This window comes from Salvelinus fontinalis, chromosome 33 (genome assembly GCF_029448725.1).
Source record: "Salvelinus fontinalis isolate EN_2023a chromosome 33, ASM2944872v1, whole genome shotgun sequence".
Taxonomy (NCBI): Eukaryota; Metazoa; Chordata; class Actinopteri; order Salmoniformes; family Salmonidae; genus Salvelinus; species Salvelinus fontinalis.
The window spans coordinates 21,993,246-22,010,867 of record NC_074697.1 but is presented as its reverse complement, the minus strand read 5'-3'; the positions used below and the strand labels follow the sequence as shown (position 1 = coordinate 22,010,867).

The 17,622-nt window shown below is 42.4% G+C and overlaps 2 protein-coding genes across 2 annotated transcripts; one reads left to right on the top strand and one right to left on the bottom strand.

Moving 5' to 3' along the window:
• Positions 1-377: 377 nt before the first annotated feature.
• LOC129831816 (AP-1 complex subunit sigma-3-like) lies at positions 378-7,454 on the top strand. The gene is made up of 5 exons (XM_055895290.1): positions 378-602; positions 1,334-1,512; positions 5,456-5,564; positions 6,476-6,613; positions 6,716-7,454. The coding sequence occupies exons 1-5, from the start codon at positions 600-602 to the stop codon at positions 6,749-6,751; spliced, it is 465 nt and encodes a 154-aa protein (XP_055751265.1). The 5' UTR covers positions 378-599; the 3' UTR covers positions 6,752-7,454.
• A 3,338-nt stretch (positions 7,455-10,792) lies between these two features.
• On the bottom strand, positions 10,793-15,095 carry LOC129831812 (secretogranin-2b-like). Its single transcript, XM_055895283.1, has 3 exons — positions 15,012-15,095; positions 14,322-14,476; positions 10,793-13,219 (listed from the first exon to the last, which is right to left on the bottom strand). Exon 3 carries the CDS (start codon positions 13,205-13,207, stop codon positions 11,210-11,212), a length of 1,998 nt encoding a protein of 665 aa, XP_055751258.1. The 5' UTR covers positions 13,208-13,219; positions 14,322-14,476; positions 15,012-15,095; the 3' UTR covers positions 10,793-11,209.
• Positions 15,096-17,622: the final 2,527 nt, after the last annotated feature.

The window sequence follows — 17,622 nt, the reverse complement described above, 5'->3', positions numbered from 1 at the left end:
ATTGTCCTTGATGTCTATAGGCTTGAATTAATGAAATAAAATATATTTCCTGCTGAATATTCAATAGGCTTACATGGCAAATTCAGGATTTGCTTGTACAGCATTTCAAATGTAAATTAAATGTATTTCAACAACCGCATATTTCAGTAACAGAAGAAAATTTTATCAGTTAATTATTGATAACAATTCTGGGGGAAATTAAGCTATTGTCGGTTTTTATTGGCATGTAGGCTACAATAGAAAAAGCTCAAATAACACGCAATATGTCTGGAAATGAAAGATGATAGACACACAAACACATAATTTGGTTTGACAAGCAGGATGGTTTCTATATTTTATCCCAAACCAGAGTGTACATACAGTACACTGCAATCCACCTTTCCCAGGAAAGCTCCTGTGACAGGTGTGAACCAATCTCGACCAAGCAAAGCAAAAAACGGGGCGCGGCACAGTCTAGAGAAGGTGTGGTTTCGCAATTTAACCCACAGCATTGTGGGAAGGTTGACGATACCTCGGCCATATGAATTGGTTTCACGCAAGAATTTAGATAACATATTTTTCCTCAAGTGTCGGCCTTAGCCTCACATTGCAGCTTCACGATGGTGAGTCAAATGTCGTCTTTTGGTTCCATGTTGAAGTTTTGACATATTTTACAGGGCAAGTAAATGCTCTCTTTATAACATGCACCTGTCCAAAAGGTGAGTAGTCTACTGTAACTGTAACTGTGTGGTCAATGGCGCTCCATCACACTTAGTTCCTTTGGCCTGTCGTTGAACTTGAGTCTTGTCGCCTGAACCTGTTTGCCCGGAGGATACAGTACCCTAAAGAAGCGTTGCTGTCATGTTTTTATAGTAGAACGTCTTGAAAGTCATGTGTAAGTTACATTTTTGCTTAAACTGGCCATTATAAGGCTGACCGTGGAGAATTGTGAAATATTGTTTATGTCTGGCACAACAACCACTTATCAGTTAGAAGTGTGGTTTGGATTGCAACACATCTAGGCATAATGAGTATAATTGTGGGGTGTGTTCAAAGTGTCTGAGTATGTGTGAGTGAGTAGCCTATATGAAATGTCAATTTGTGTGTTACATGAGCATACTATGTTACATGAGCATACGATGTATCATTCGGTGTATGTGAATACGTATTAATGCAGTTACTGATTAACTAGGCGTTAACAACATGGTTGGACACCAGAGTGACACCAGAGAACCTAATGAACAAGAGGAACTATTCTGCCTCAATCTGTTACCTGCAATAATACCCATTCTAGTCATTCTATTTCTATGATTTGGTTCCAAGCGGGTTAACTTCCTGCCCCCTCTCCCCACAGATGCGCTTCCTGCTGCTGTTCAGCCGGCAGGGGAAGCTGCGACTGCAGAAGTGGTTCACTCCGGTGACGGAGAGAGAGAAAAAGAAGGTGATCAGGGAAATGACTCTGATGGTGCTGGCTCGCCCTCCCCGCTCCTCTAACTTCCTCCACTGGAGGGACCTCAAGATTGTTTACAAGAGGTGACTGAGGAAGTAGATGATGTGTTTGGGGCTGGATCTGTCTGTGGTTTACCTTCCATCTCTTTCTCTTATATCCCTCTCTCTCTCTTTGATTTGCTTTATTTGGCGGATTATTTGGTTTCCTATTTTTGACTTCTGTCTTTTCTTTTGTCTGTTTCTCTGTTTCTCTGCCCTATTGCTGTCTGTTTCTCTGCCCTATTGCTGTCTGTTTCTCTGTTTCTCTGCCCTATTGCTCTCTGTTTCTCTGTTTCTCTGCCCTATTGCTGTCTGTTTCTCTGTTTCTCTGCCCTATTGCTGTCTGTTTCTCTGTTGACCCCTATTGTTGTCTGTTTCTCTGCCCTATTGCTGTCTGTTTCTCTGCCCTATTGCTGTCTGTTTCTCTGTTGACCCCTGTTGTTGTCTGTTTCTCTGCCCTATTGCTGTCTGTTTCTCTGCCCTATTGCTGTCTGTTTCTCTGCCCTATTGCTGTCTGTTTCTCTGTTGACCCCTATTGCTGTCTGTTTCTCTGCCCTATTGCTGTCTGTTTCTCTGCCCTATTGCTGTCTGTTTCTCTGTTGACCCCTATTGTTGTCTGTTTCTCTGCCCTATTGCTGTCTGTTTCTCTGTTTCTCTGCCCTATTGCTGTCTGTTTCTCTGTTTCTCTGCCCTATTGCTGTCTGTTTCTCTGTTTCTCTGCCCTATTGCTGTCTGTTTCTCTGTTTCTCTGCCCTATTGCTGTCTGTTTCTCTGTTGACCCCTATTGTTGTCTGTTTCTCTGCCCTATTGCTGTCTGTTTCTCTGCCCTATTGCTGTCTGTTTCTCTGCCCTATTGCTGTCTGTTTCTCTGTTGACCCCTATTGTTGTCTGTTTCTCTGCCCTATTGCTGTCTGTTTCTCTGCCCTATTGCTGTCTGTTTCTCTGTTTCTCTGCCCTATTGCTGTCTGTTTCTCTGTTGACCCCTATTGTTGTCTGTTTCTCTGCCCTATTGCTGTCTGTTTCTCTGTTTCTCTGCCCTATTGCTGTCTGTTTTTCTGTTTCTCTGCCCTATTGCTGTCTGTTTCTCTGTTGACCCCTATTGCTGTCTGTTTCTCTGTTTCTCTGCCCTATTGCTGTCTGTTTCTCTGTTTCTCTGCCCTATTGCTGTCTGTTTCTCTGTTTCTCTGCCCTATTGCTGTCTGTTTCTCTGTTTCTCTGCCCTATTGCTGTCTGTTTTTCTGTTTCTCTGCCCTATTGCTGTCTGTTTCTCTGTTGACCCCTATTGCTGTCTGTTTCTCTGCCCTATTGCTGTCTGTTTCTCTGTTGACCCCTATTGCTGTCTGTTTATCTGCCCTATTGCTGTCTGTTTCTCTGTTGACCCCTATTGCTGTCTGTGTTTCCCCCTCTCACTATTGTGTCTGGGCTTGAACAGACTATGGTGCCTGTGTACTGTAGGGGTGTGGAGGGATGAATGGGGGAGGAAGGGTGTAGACTGGAACCATCCTTGGCCCTTTTTATTAGTGGTTAATGTTTAACCTCTTAAAATCCTTCCTCCTTACCCACAAAAACAAACAGACGCACAAGTTAAATAATCAAATTTTATTTGTCACATACACATGGTTAACAGATGTTAATGCGAGTGTAGCGAAATGCTTGTGCTTCTAGTTCCGACCATGCAGTAATATCTAACAAGTAATCTAACAATTTCACAACAACTACCTTATACACACAAGTGTAAAGGAATGAATAAGAATATGTACATATAAATATATGGATGAGTGATGGCCGAACGGCATAGGCAAGATGTAGTAGATGGTATAGAGTACAGTATATATAAATGAGATGAGTTATGGAGGGTATGTAAACATTATATAAAGTGGCATTGTTTAAAGTGGCTAGTGATATACATTTATTACACCCAATTTTTATTATTAAAGTGTCTAGAGATGAGTCACTATGTTGGCAGCAGCCACTCAATTTTAGTGATGGCTTTTTAATAGTCTGATGGCCTTGAGATAGAAGCTGTTTTTCAGTCTCTCGGTCCCAGCTTTGATGCACCTGTACTGACCTCGCCTTCTGGATGATAGCGGGGTGAACAGGCAGTGGCTCGGGTGGTTGTTGTCCTTGATGATCTTTTTGGCCTTCCTGTGACATCGGGAGGTGTAGGTGTCCTGGAGGGCAGGTAGTTTGCCCCTGGTGATGCGTTGTGCAGACCTCACTACCCTCTGGAGAGCCTTACGGTTGTGGGCGGAGCAGCTGCCGTACCAGGCGGTGATACAGCCCGACAGGATGCTCTCGATTGTGCATCTGTAAAAGGTTGTGAGTGTTTTTGGTGACAAGTCGCCTTTCTTCAGCCTCCTGAGGTTGAAGAGGCGCTGCTGCGCCTTCTTCACCACACTGTCTGTGTGGGTGGACCATTTCATTTTGTCCGTGATGTGTACACCGAGGAACTTAAAACTTTCCACCATCTCCACTACTGTCCCGTTGATGTAGATAGGGGGCTGCTCCCTCTGCTGTTTCCTGAAGTCCACGGTCATCTCCTTTGTTTTGTTGACATTGAGTGTGGGGTTATTTTCCTGACACCACACTCCGAGGGCCCTCACCTCCTCCCTGTAGGCTGTCTTGTCGTTGTTGGTAATCAAGCCTACCACTGTAGTGTTGTCTGCAAACTTGATGATTGAGTTGGAGGAGTGCATGGCCACGCAGTCATGGCCACGCAGTCATGAACAGGGAGTACAGGAGAGGGCTGAGAACGCACCCTGTGGGGCCCAAGTGTTGAGGCTCAGCGGGGTGGGGATGTTGTTTCCTACCCTCACCACCTGGGGGCGGCCCGTCAGGAAGTCCAGGACCCAGTTGCACAGGGCAGGGTCGAGACCCAGGGTCTCGAGTTTAATGACGAGTTTGGAGGGTACTATGGTGTTAAATATTCCTCTTGTCCAGATGTTTTAGGGCAGTGTGCAGTGTGATTGCGATTGTGTCGTCTGTGGACCTAACAATAATTTTTTTTTTCTCCACACTTAACTTTTCAAAACTCAAACTTGCACTGCTTTTCTTTCATTATTTGTTTTTTATGCATGAATATAATTGCTCACTGTTTGTCGTGGGCATTTCCTGCCTAAGTTTGCCCACTTTGCCAATGAAATAATCATTAAAATAATTGGCAACATCAAATGGTTTTGTGATGAATAAGCCATCTGATTCGATGAAAGATGGAGTTGAATTTGTCTTTCTGCCCATAATTTCATTTAAAGTAATCAAGTTTTTTCCCCCATCATTCTTTATATCGTTGATCTTGGCTTCATAATAAAGTTTTTTCTTTTTGTTCAGTTTAGTCACATAATTTCTCAATTTGCAGTAAATAAGCCAGTCAGATGTCCAGCCAGACTTATTAGTCACTCCTTTTGCCCCATCTCTTTCAACCATACAGTTTTTCAATTCCTCATAAATCCATGGAGCCTTAACAGTTCTAACAGCCAGTCAGTACTTTGGGTGGTGGACCATTCTTAATACAGGAAACTGTTGAGCGTGAAAAACCTAGCAGCGTTGCGGTCCTTGACACACTCAAACTGGTGCGCCTTGCACCTACTACCATACCCCGTCCAAAGGCACTTAAATATTTTGTCTTGCTCATTCACTCTCTGAATGACGCACATACACAATCCATGTCTCAATTGTATCAAGGCTTAAATCCTTCTTTAACCTGTCTCCTCCCCTTCATCGGCACTGATTGAAGTGGTTTTAACAAGTGACATCAATAAGGGATCATAGACTGACCAGGTAAATCCAGGTGAAAGTTATCATGGAAAGGGCGGGTGTTCTTAATGTTTTGTACACTCACTATACAAGTTAAACACATAACAGACAAGAGCAGTATGTTCTACCCTTAGTCACCATTTGGCTTAAGCATTAACCTCTATGGTAAAGTGACTCTCTTCCATATAAACATTAAAACCATAACCCTGTTCCTTGATCTCTGACCCCCTTGCAGGTATGCCAGCCTCTACTTCTGCTGTGGTTTGGAGGACCAGGACAATGAACTGTTGACCTTGGAGGTGCTGCACCGATATGTCGAGCTGCTGGACAAATACTTTGGCAACGTAAGCATGATGTACAGGCAATGCAAGGGCTATTCATTGGCAGGTTAAGGTCTCTTTGGGGGACAATGTTCAATATAACACAGGGAAAGTTCAGATGGAATTGGTGAATAGAAACTAAATGTGCTTTTTACAGTATTTTCAACATTTTTATAATCTTAATGGTGCCTAATTCCTCTCATTGAAGTGCTGTTGTCGCCGTGTCTGCTCTGCTGCAGGTCTGTGGGATGGATATCATCTTTAACTTTGACAAGGCCTACTTCATCGTGTGTGTACATGTTTTAGTTTACTATTCCCAAGAATAGTAAACAAACAAAAATTCAGATAAGTGAGGAAATTTTGCTGGTCCTCAGTAGGAAAAAAGGCAATTTCAGGATTAGGGGTTAGGTTTAGGGTTAAGGTTAGGGTTGGGGGTTAGGGAAAATCGGATTTTGAATGGGAATCAATGAATGGTCCTCACAAGTATAGTAAGACATGGGTGTGTCTGTGCTCGTGCATGCGTGTGGTTATTACAGAATTGCATGAAAAGTGGAGGCTTGTGTTGAAAGTAAAATGAGTCAGTCAAATACATCAACAGAAGCATACAGACACACTGAGACACTAGTTTAATCTAATTGTTACAATGGCAAAACAGAAGTGATGAGAAAGTGTATCAGGAATCAGGATCCATGCTGCCTCCTGACAGAAATGTATAAATGAAAGTGACTGCATCACCCTGACGTGCGACAGACAGGACTTGACAGGCAACCAAAATAAAAGACCACTGGCTGACGATAACCCCGTCATAGGCACCTCCCATACTTCACGGTCTCTTTCTGCAGTCACCTACAACCCTGCCTCATTCTTTGGTTGATCTTGGGCGTGAGTGAGTCATCGATGGACTTTAACTGTGTACATGTGCATGCACGCTGCAGGTGTGTGAGCTGGACATCATCTTTAACTTTGAGAAGGCCTACTTCATCCTTGATGAGTTCCTGATGGGAGGAGAGATCCTGGAGACCTCCAAGACAGCTGTGGGCATTGCTATGGAGGAGGCAGAGACACTACAAGAGGTGACCCCTCCCCCCACACACACACACACACACACACACAGTCACTTAAGTGTGACACACTTGCCAAAATATGTAAATATGTTTATTCTGTTCTCTCAACAGACAATGGAGGAGTATATGAGTAAACCGACCTACTGAACCAATAACAGGGACATGAGTTGAACCTTGAGACTGAAGATTCCTTTCCCCAGTTGCCATAAGTGCCACAACATTTAAACTATTAAACTGTAATACACTCTTCCATTCAGACACCACATAGTAATACACTCTTCCATTCAGACACCACATAGTAATACACTCTTCCATTCAGACACCACATAGTAATACACTCTTCCATTCAGACACCACATAGTAATACACTCTTCCATTCAGACACCACATAGTAATACACTCTTCCATTCAGACACCACACATAGTAATACACTCTTCCATTCTGACACCACATAGTAATACACTCTTCCATTCAGACACCACATAGTAATACACTCTTCCATTCAGACACCGCACATAGTAATACACTCTTCCATTCAGACACCACATAGTAATACACTCTTCTATTCTGACACCACACATAGTAATACACTCTTCCATTCAGACACCACATAGTAATACACTCTTCCATTCAGACACCACATAGTAATACACTCTTCCATTCAGACACCACATAGTAATACACTCTTCCATTCAGACACCACATAGTAATAAACTCTTCCATTCAGACACCGCACATAGTAATACACTCTTCCATTCAGACACCACATAGTAATACACTCTTCCATTCAGACACCACATAGTAATACACTCTTCCATTCAGACACCACATAGTAATACACTCTTCCATTCAGACACCACATAGTAATACACTCTTCCATTCAGACACCACATAGTAATACACTCTTCCATTCAGACACCACATAGTAATACACTCTTCCATTCTGACACCGCATAGTAATACACTCTTCTATTCTGACACCACATAGTAATACACTCTTCTATTCAGACACCACATAGTAATACACTCTTCTATTCTGACACCACATAGTAATACACTCTTCCATTCAGACACCACATAGTAATACACTCTTCCATTCAGACACCACATAGTAATACACTCTTCCATTCAGACACCACATAGTAATACACTCTTCCATTCAGACACCACATAGTAATACACTCTTCTATTCAGACACCACATAGTAATACACTCTTCCATTCTGACACCGCATAGTAATACACTCTTCCATTCAGACACAACATAGTAATACACTCTTCTATTCTGACACCACATAGTAATACACTCTTCCATTCAGACACCGCATAGTAATACACTCTTCCATTCAGACACCACATAGTAATACACTCTTCCATTCAGACACCACATAGTAATACACTCTTCCATTCAGACACCACATAGTAATACACTCTTCTATTCAGACACCGCATAGTAATACACTCTTCCATTCAGACACCGCATAGTAATACACTCTTCCATTCAGACACCACATAGTAATACACTCTTCCATTCAGACACCACATAGTAATACACTCTTCCATTCAGACACCACATAGTAATACACTCTTCCATTCAGACACCACATAGTAATACACTCTTCTATTCAGACACCGCATAGTAATACACTCTTCCATTCAGACACCGCATAGTAATACACTCTTCCATTCAGACACCGCATAGTAATACACTCTTCCATTCAGACACCACATAGTAATACACTCTTCCATTCAGACACCACATAGTAATACACTCTTCCATTCAGACACCACATAGTAATACACTCTTCCATTCAGACACCACATAGTAATACACTCTTCTATTCAGACACCGCATAGTAATACACTCTTCCATTCAGACACCGCATAGTAATACACTCTTCCATTCAGACACCACATAGTAATACACTCTTCCATTCAGACACCACATAGTAATACACTCTTCCATTCAGACACCACATAGTAATACACTCTTCCATTCAGACACCACATAGTAATACACTCTTCTATTCAGACACCGCATAGTAATACACTCTTCCATTCAGACACCGCATAGTAATACACTCTTCCATTCAGACACCGCATAGTAATACACTCTTCCATTCAGACATCGCACATAGTAAAACACTCTTCCATTCAGACACCACATAGTAATACACTCTTCCATTCAGACACCACATAGTAATACACTCTTCCATTCAGACACCACATAGTAATACACTCTTCCATTCAGACACCACATAGTTATACACTCTTCCATTCAGACACCACATAGTAATACACTCTTCTATTCAGACACCACATAGTAATACACTCTTCTATTCAGACACCACATAGTAATACACTCTTCCATTCAGACACCACATAGTAATACACTCTTCCATTCAGACACCACATAGTAATACACTCTTCCATTCAGACACCACATAGTAATACACTCTTCCATTCAGACACCACATAGTAATACACTCTTCCATTCAGACACCACATAGTAATACACTCTTCCATTCAGACACCACATAGTAATACACTCTTCCATTCTGACACCACATAGTAATACACTCTTCCATTCAGACACCACATAGTTATACACTCTTCCATTCAGACACCGCATAGTAATACACTCTTCCATTCAGACACCACATAGTAATACACTCTTCCATTCAGACACCACACATAGTAATACACTCTTCTATTCAGACACCACATAGTAATACACTCTTCCATTCAGACACCACATAGTAATACACTCTTCCATTCAGACACCACATAGTAATACACTCTTCCATTCAGACACCGCACATAGTAATACACTCTTCTATTCAGACACCACATAGTAATACACTCTTCCATTCAGACACCACATAGTAATACACTCTTCCATTCAGACACCACATAGTAATACACTCTTCCATTCAGACACCACATAGTAATACACTCTTCCATTCAGACACCACATAGTAATACACTCTTCCATTCAGACACCACATAGTAATACACTCTTCCATTCTGACACCACATAGTAATACACTCTTCTATTCAGACACCACATAGTAATACACTCTTCCATTCAGACACCACATAGTAATACACTCTTCCATTCAGACACCACATAGTAATACACTCTTCCATTCTGACACCACATAGTAATACACTCTTCTATTCAGACACCACATAGTAATACACTCTTCCATTCAGACACCGCACATAGTAATACACTCTTCCATTCAGACACCACCTAGTAATATAGTAACAACACAGTCTGTTGTTTTATATAAGCACTTTCTAAAAGATGCATTAGGAGTTTGTTTTAAAACACAGTTTAACTTTTTTTACTTTGAGATTTTTTTATGTGTTATTAGTTTAAACTATTTTATAATGACATTATATTTGATAGGATCATACATGTTTTAAAAAATGGTAGCCTACTTTGCCTTATGTGATTTTCAAGCAAATCAATGTTATTTTAGAATATTGCAGCTGCATTTTCAAATGTTTTAATTCAGTTGTGAGGTGATCCAAAGGATTTAAACCACAATATTACCATTTTGAAAGTCACATTTATTATTTTAATTCTATGTTGGCTAATGTAGCCATTGTATACACAAGCATAGTGCCTTATTGTAATATGTATCAGTAGTCAAGCTCTAGCCAGAGGGTTCTAAGGCTGAAGTTAAAGGTGGACATTTTGGAAAGTGTTGCAGTACCGTTAAAGTTGTACTGTCTGAGTAGTTTTGTTTCCAGAATAGTCTTTTAAATGTTAGTTGGAGTACGTTGTTTCCAACTTTTGAAAATTGATTATTGCTACTTTATTAGACTATATCTCTTGGTTTTATAGCTGGAATTGACTAGAACTACCCTGCTTGCCCCAGGCTAAGATATTTGTCGTCTTAGTTCGTTGCAACCTGAGTTGACCTATGGTGCTAAAATCATGGAAATAGAATCTCATTCTGTGTGTCGGAAATTCCCAATATCACGTTTTCTCATTATTGTAGCTCCAAATGGATTACAATATACTACTAGCTTACCTGTCAAACTAAGATGTTTGATTGATCGAGGCTACATATTGTTGTTGCTGACACATTGAGGCAGATGGTGTTTTGAATGTGATATCCTGCAGCCTGTTCACCATCTCTGTGTGCTCCAAATGAGTAAACACCACACAGTACGGAAAAAATAAAGTCAATGCTTTATTCATCTCATACATCACACATTACCGAACACATGTACGAAATATAATTTACGAGGAATAACACAAGTGGATGTGAAGAATCCAACACTGATTTGGCTGTATGGGCACTGAAATGAACGGCTAGTTTGAAGTGGTGTGTTGTGTTGTTTTATCTAGCCTATCAAAAACATTGAATATTATGCCACACACCCAGTTACAACCACCAATAGGCACTCTCTTGTAGCTACATCAGATCAAGTTCATGTATAAATTGGCTATTTAAAGCATGAGCTGTAGTAAATCTACTGAAGAGACTAAACTCCATTGCATGTATTTATTTTTCAAAATAATTTATTATGATCCCCCCCCCCCCCCCATCAAAACAATTATATAATATGTAGCTGCATCTCCCCCATCTACATTCCTTTGACAGTTTTGGCGTAAAGGTCCTTATCTTCGGTCTCTGGGTTCAGATAGCCTAGGACTTTCAGCAGCATGTCGTCATCCAAGCCATGCATTTGCAAAGCACCGCCCGTGTCCTCCTCGGGTTCTGACTGCCTTTTCTGAGGCTGGCTTTTGTCTGAGTCCATTTGGTCAAAGTAGTCCTGTACCGCCTGCTCAAACTTTCCCAGCACAAGCTTATCTTCTTGTGAGGGAGACTGCGATGCACGCTTTTTTTGGTCTGCCTTGTTTGCTGCCTGCGGGTACTGCACCAACATCTGGGCAGCCAGATATGTCTCCAGCTCGTCTTCGTCGACAGTGTTGTCGTAGTCGCCCTTTCCTTTCTCTGGGACGTTTGGCTCAGAGAACATGTAGTCTTTCTGCCTTCCAGCCGGTGCGTAAAACCTTGACGGTGGGCTTGTATGCTGTTTCTGCTTATTGAGTGCGGGTGCATTCTGATTTGCCACGCTTCCCAGCCCGAGGATTTTTTGAATGTCTTCTGTGTTTATTTCGTATGGGACGTTGCTTGTTTGGGTCTCAGGTCTGTTGAAGAATGTCTCTAGAGGGATCTTATTTTTCTTAGAGGAGATCTGAGTTAGTTTGTCCTCTACCCTGGCCAGATCGTTGGGTGTCCAAGAATGTGCTTGTGTCCTCAGTGGTGTCCTGTCCTGTTTTGTCATCTCCCCACTCTTCAGCATGTCCATCAGGTCTTCTGGTGGGATCTGTAGTTTCTGGGAGATTTGGATGAGGTGGTAAATGGCTTGTGGATCTACCTTGTCGCTGTACAGAATTTGAGTTGCCCTCCTCTCTTCCCTCTCCTCCTCTTCTTCTAGCTCTCTCTTCTGCTCCTCCTGCTCTGTTTTCTCTAGCACCTTCAGAAGGTAGTAGTCGACCAGTTTGGTGATGTCATCTGGGTCATGTTCTCCCGGAACCGGCTGGCTCGATCGCTTGACCTCATCAATCTCATCCTCATCTTCATTATCATCATCCTCTTCATCATCCTTCAAGCCTCTGCCAAACTCCTGCCTGTTGTCACTCTCCTCATCCTCCGTCTCCACCTGCTCCTCTAAGGGCGCCCAGTCCTCTCCCCCCATCACATCCTCATAGGCCAGATTCCTCACCCGGAATATGTCATCATCATCATCATCCTCCTCTTCATCATCCTCAGTCTGGCGTTTGTGCCCAGCCTTGGCATTGGCTATCCTCCCCAGTTCCTCAAACACAGACTGCAGGTTGGCCAGGTTCTGGGGTGTATACTTCCCTTCCATGTTCTCATTGGTGCGTTTGAAGGGGCTCTCGCGGCCTGGGGCTCTGCTTTCTTCCTCACCGTCCTCCTCATCTTCAAACATCAGTGGGTACTTCCTGTTAGGCCGGCTGGTACGCTGCTGCTGTGACCATGGATATGCCACGCCCTCTCCCAACTGGCTCTCCTCCTTCGCCGGTCTCCGCCCTTTGCCCAGAGTGTGGCGGGCTACACTGGGCCTCACAGGGGCTGGCTTGGGGCCCTTCTCGGTCTGCTGGAGGGTACTCAGCACCGCCTGCAGCCACTCCTGGGTCTTGTCCTCCTTGTTGCGCTCCCCTTCCTCATCCTCTTCATCCTGGTCCTGGCCGATCTTACGCTGACTGGTCTGGGCAGGAGAGGCTAGCCTCAGCATGGAGCGGAGTTTCTCTGAGTCTTTGTCCATGTTGGTGGTGTCGTAGTCTGGAGTGAGGGGAGCCTGCTCCTGGGGGGCTGGCGCTCCTCCCCCGGTACGCTGGCGGAGGCTCTCAATGTACTCCAAGGCCTTGAGCATGTCTGCGTTGGTGAGGAGGTAGGGGGTGTCTACTTGCTGGGGGTCCAGCTCACTGCCTTTCAGTCTGTGTTCTCTGAGAGAGGCCCCCTGGACACTGCCAGAGCCCAGGAGGAAGAGGAGGAGGAGCAGGGAGAAGAGAAAGGCCATCCCTACCGAGGAGAGCGTGGGGAGTGATGGCATGGGGTCTTCAGCCTGGAGACGACAGACACAACAGAGAGAGAAGTGTCAATGCTAACCTTTAGGTTTAGGATATGATTTTTTCACTGGTCAGACCATTATGTACATATTTCTTTCAAACAAGAATTTGTTAAAGGACTGTGCAGTCAAAATCGTGATTTTCTTGTGTTTTATATATATTTCCACACTGATGTTGGAATAATACTGTGAAAATTCATGCTGGAGAAATTGCTCTTTAATTTAACATAATCCCAGTAAAATACTTAACTGTTACCCAGAAATTATTTGATATTGAGATAAAATGGCTGCAATGGACCTTTTTTTAATGATAAGGCCAGTTGAAATGCTTTTGTAATGATCAGCTCTCATGATCCTCATTTAAATTCTGAAACCTTTCATTTTCAGACCTGCCATTTTATTCCCGTTTGACGCTTCAGATATATTGTTATAGTTTACCAGTGATAGTGATATGCAATGAGTTTTTATCCAGAGATTTAAAATCGCATCGGTTGAATGCCCAAATTATTGTTTGCGGAGCAGTAATAACATGGATATTCAGCTCGCCTGTAAATCTCATTATTTTTCAAATTGCTGCCTTCCGGAATGAGTCACAATCTAGTTGTCTAGGTAACCCTTCGGCTGATGCTGGCTGCTGTCGAAACACAACTACCTACACACAAGACATCTCTAGCGCACTAAAACGCTGTTGTATTTGTTGCACGAGCTTTTTACTCATAAAATGCGATAGAACTTTATAATCATACACCTAATTTGGATAAAGGTATTGAACACGGCTACTTATAAACCAACTAGTGGATTAATTGGTTTTGAAATCAAATCATTGCTAAATTTAGGCTACTTATCAGTTTAGCCTACATAATAACTGCAAATTACTGAAAACGAAAACTATAATAAACTTTAGTTAGTCTAAGAATGACAGAACAGACTATGCATCTCTTCACTGCGGCAGACCTGTTTGCAATGCATCAGGTTGGTTGCAAAGCCAAACGGATTTTAAAATGGACAAACATATTAAACGAACTGAAAATAGTCCTAATTGAAATCCATTTTCTATAAATAATAATAATTTCGATGTAGGCCCCGAGTTAAGTCTTACCTCTGCAGAATAGTTTCAATTGGTCGTCGTGAGTGAATTTAGCATCTCTTTCCCAGTGTGAGCGTGAGCAGGGATTCTGTGTTCAGCACCAGGGACAGCTCCTCCCATTATATGAGGCGCCACCTGACTCGTGCGTCACTGCGACATACGCAATACTAGATCCAAAGAAACATACAAACCCAATTAGAACTGGCTCACATTTTGTTCAATTATTTTATAATATCTTAACCTCAACTTTCAATTGGAAATGCTATCATGTCTAATTGTATTGGTTGTTAACCAATAGTGATGAATATCTGGACATTAAGGACGTGATTTAATTAGCCCACAGCACAATGTCTATTTAGATGGTCATAGACCTATACAACCATGCCCACGAGTTCGCCAGAGTATAGGCTAATTATAGATTACAGGCCCAGCTATAATAATTTGTACAGGGACTTGAGACTACGTGAAGCATTTCGTATGCTACATAATGCTGCATTATTTGTGTTTACAACTAAACATTTGTGTAGGCTATTACAGAAACGCTGCACAGCATTTTGGATAATAAGGCTGGCCAAGCAAGGAGAAATGCAACATCTATTGATTTAAAACATATTGGTAGAGATCACTTCATGTTCCCGTATCGCGCCCTAATCAGGTAGCCTACCATAACTGCTGATGTTCGTAGTAAATTGTGATTTGTACCTATGCGTCAACAAAAAGGCGTTCGCGGGCGTCCCCCGTGACAGAGAGTAAAGTCCATCGATGACTCACTCCCAAGATCGGCCAAAGAATGATGCGGGGTGATGAGGACTGCAGAGAGACCGTGCGCTATGGGAGGTGCCTATGACGGTGCAATCGTCAGCCAGTGGTCATTTATTTTGGTTGCCTGTCAAGTCCTGTCAGGGGGAAGCCGTCACTTTCATTCATACATTTATGTCGGGAGTCGGCACTCAGATGTATACAGTAGTATGATTTGTTTACCTGATTCCAGATACGCTTTCAGATATCACTTCTGTTTTGCTATTGTAACAATTAGATTAGACTGGTGTCTCAGTGTGTCTGTATGCTTCTGTTGATGTATTTGGCTAATAGACCAACCATATTTTACATTCAGCACAAGCCTCCACTTCATGTAATTCCCTAATTACCGCAAGGTAGCACACACACACACACACACACACACACACACACACACACACACACACACACACACACACACACACACACACACACACACACACACACACACACACACACACACACACACACACACACACAACAAGCAGTAAAGGAAGTAAGGCTCAAGCAGCTTGGCTAATTGCTTGTGGTTGTGGGGATGCTCCGGGTAAACAGAAACCAATTACCACTCAGTTCCACCCTCTCCCTCCTCCTACAGCCCATCCGCCCAAAACACTGGCCTTTAAGGTCAAATAGAAACTTTCTTGCAGGCTTTTAATTAGCAGCAGTCTCAAGTGTAACTACAGTAATATACATATTGTTGTAATATCTGCATATGTTGCGCCATCTGTTCGATGTAATATCAAATTGTATCAGCCTATTAGAGAGACATAAAAACCTGTTATCTCCAAGTGCCTCAGATACTAATCAACCTGCATCATCCTAGGCCCTGGTTGTAGCCTGAAGACACTGTCTGATGTCAATAAGATAACGTCAGTGAAATTCAGGCCAATTGGTTCTTAATGCTTGCTTGCCATCATATAGACATTGATCTGTAGTAGGCTATTGCTCTGTTCAGTATCAGTAATAGCCATACATCTGACACATCTGTACTAATTCTATTTGAATTGATCTAATCAATCAAATTGATTGCCATACCAATTATCCATATCACATGCTGATGTCATATCATAGTGAAACTGCATCGTGACTGATACTACTCCTTAACTCCAGCTGTCAATGTCCTGGCAGGGTGGAGGGAGGGAGAGAGGGATACATTCTATTGGTCTAGAAGCTTTGACGTCAATGGCTCAATTTCCAGGTGGGTCATGTCCCTCTTTGTGTATGTATGTAATGGGCTGGTTGTCGCAACCGTTGTCTGCATGTGTTTGCATATATCTCTGTCTGTGTTGTGACTCATGTTCATGCCCCCACTGAATTCTGTACATTTGTGGCAATGGCAATTTGCTTCAGATATACATTTGTGTGTGGGAAGACTATGAAATTATTTCAATATACTCCAGCCTCCAGAGCCCCAGAACGCCATATGAATACTCATCAATGTGGCATAGGCCTTGTTATTGTGAGGGGATTTACAGGTACATTACAAAGGTGTCCGTATTATCAAATAAGTTTTAATGTTATGTGCACAATGTCATGACGTTGGCCTAGGGGGAGATTTATGACAGTCATAAATACCTCTTTTCCCCCTTTTCCTTCTCCCTACTATAACTGATGTGACATAAGAAAACCCCTTGGTTAACATAGAGATTCTGGGAACATCAGAAGTGGGGGGAAATTAACTATATTCTGGTAACCCGACCAACTGAACATATGCGGTGGTACTTAAGGTATATTATGTCAGTTCGGTTGCCCTCTGACACATTCTCATCAATGATAGAATGACAAACTCTACTGTGGAAAGTCTAAATGTCAGAGGTATCGGATTCACATGGAATTGTTGTTTAATTCAAATGTTTGAATATGAAATTATTTGTGAAGAGATTAAATGTAATTTTAGCTTCCAAATGAGAGATTTGGATTTTCATAAATTTGGGCTTCTGCTCAACTAGGGGCCCGCCCCTGTGAAGAGACATGGGTTAAACTTTTCAGACACACCCCTCTCCCTCCACTATAAAAGCCATTGACAAAAATATAACTTCCTGTTCCGGGTACAGTTAGGATGACGATGCGATGTAAGAATGGTTCAGATAATAACTACAGAACTAAGCCAACATCAGCATGGACTTTGGTTTCAAATGGTATGAACTTTGAACTCGTATTCACTACAGAAGTGATACCTCCTAGCCGTTGAGTTAGCAACAGCTGCTACAAACGCAGGTTAGGAAGGACAGTCAGAGTATCCCGTCTACTCCACAACGACGTTACCACATATCCAGTGACCACCAGAGACATTCTTCAAAGGACAGAGGACTCGGGTTGGCGATACGGTCTTCCATCTACCACCAACCTACTGAAGCGCAGCTCAGAGTAAATATTTATTGCATTTTCCTTTTTCAAATGGGCGGTAATTTAGAATGCATAAGATACTGTATTTACGATAGCACAGCTCGCCTATGTTCCAGTTTCCCGCTCTTTCACTAAAATCCCTTCCCTTCCCTTTGTGTAACAAGCT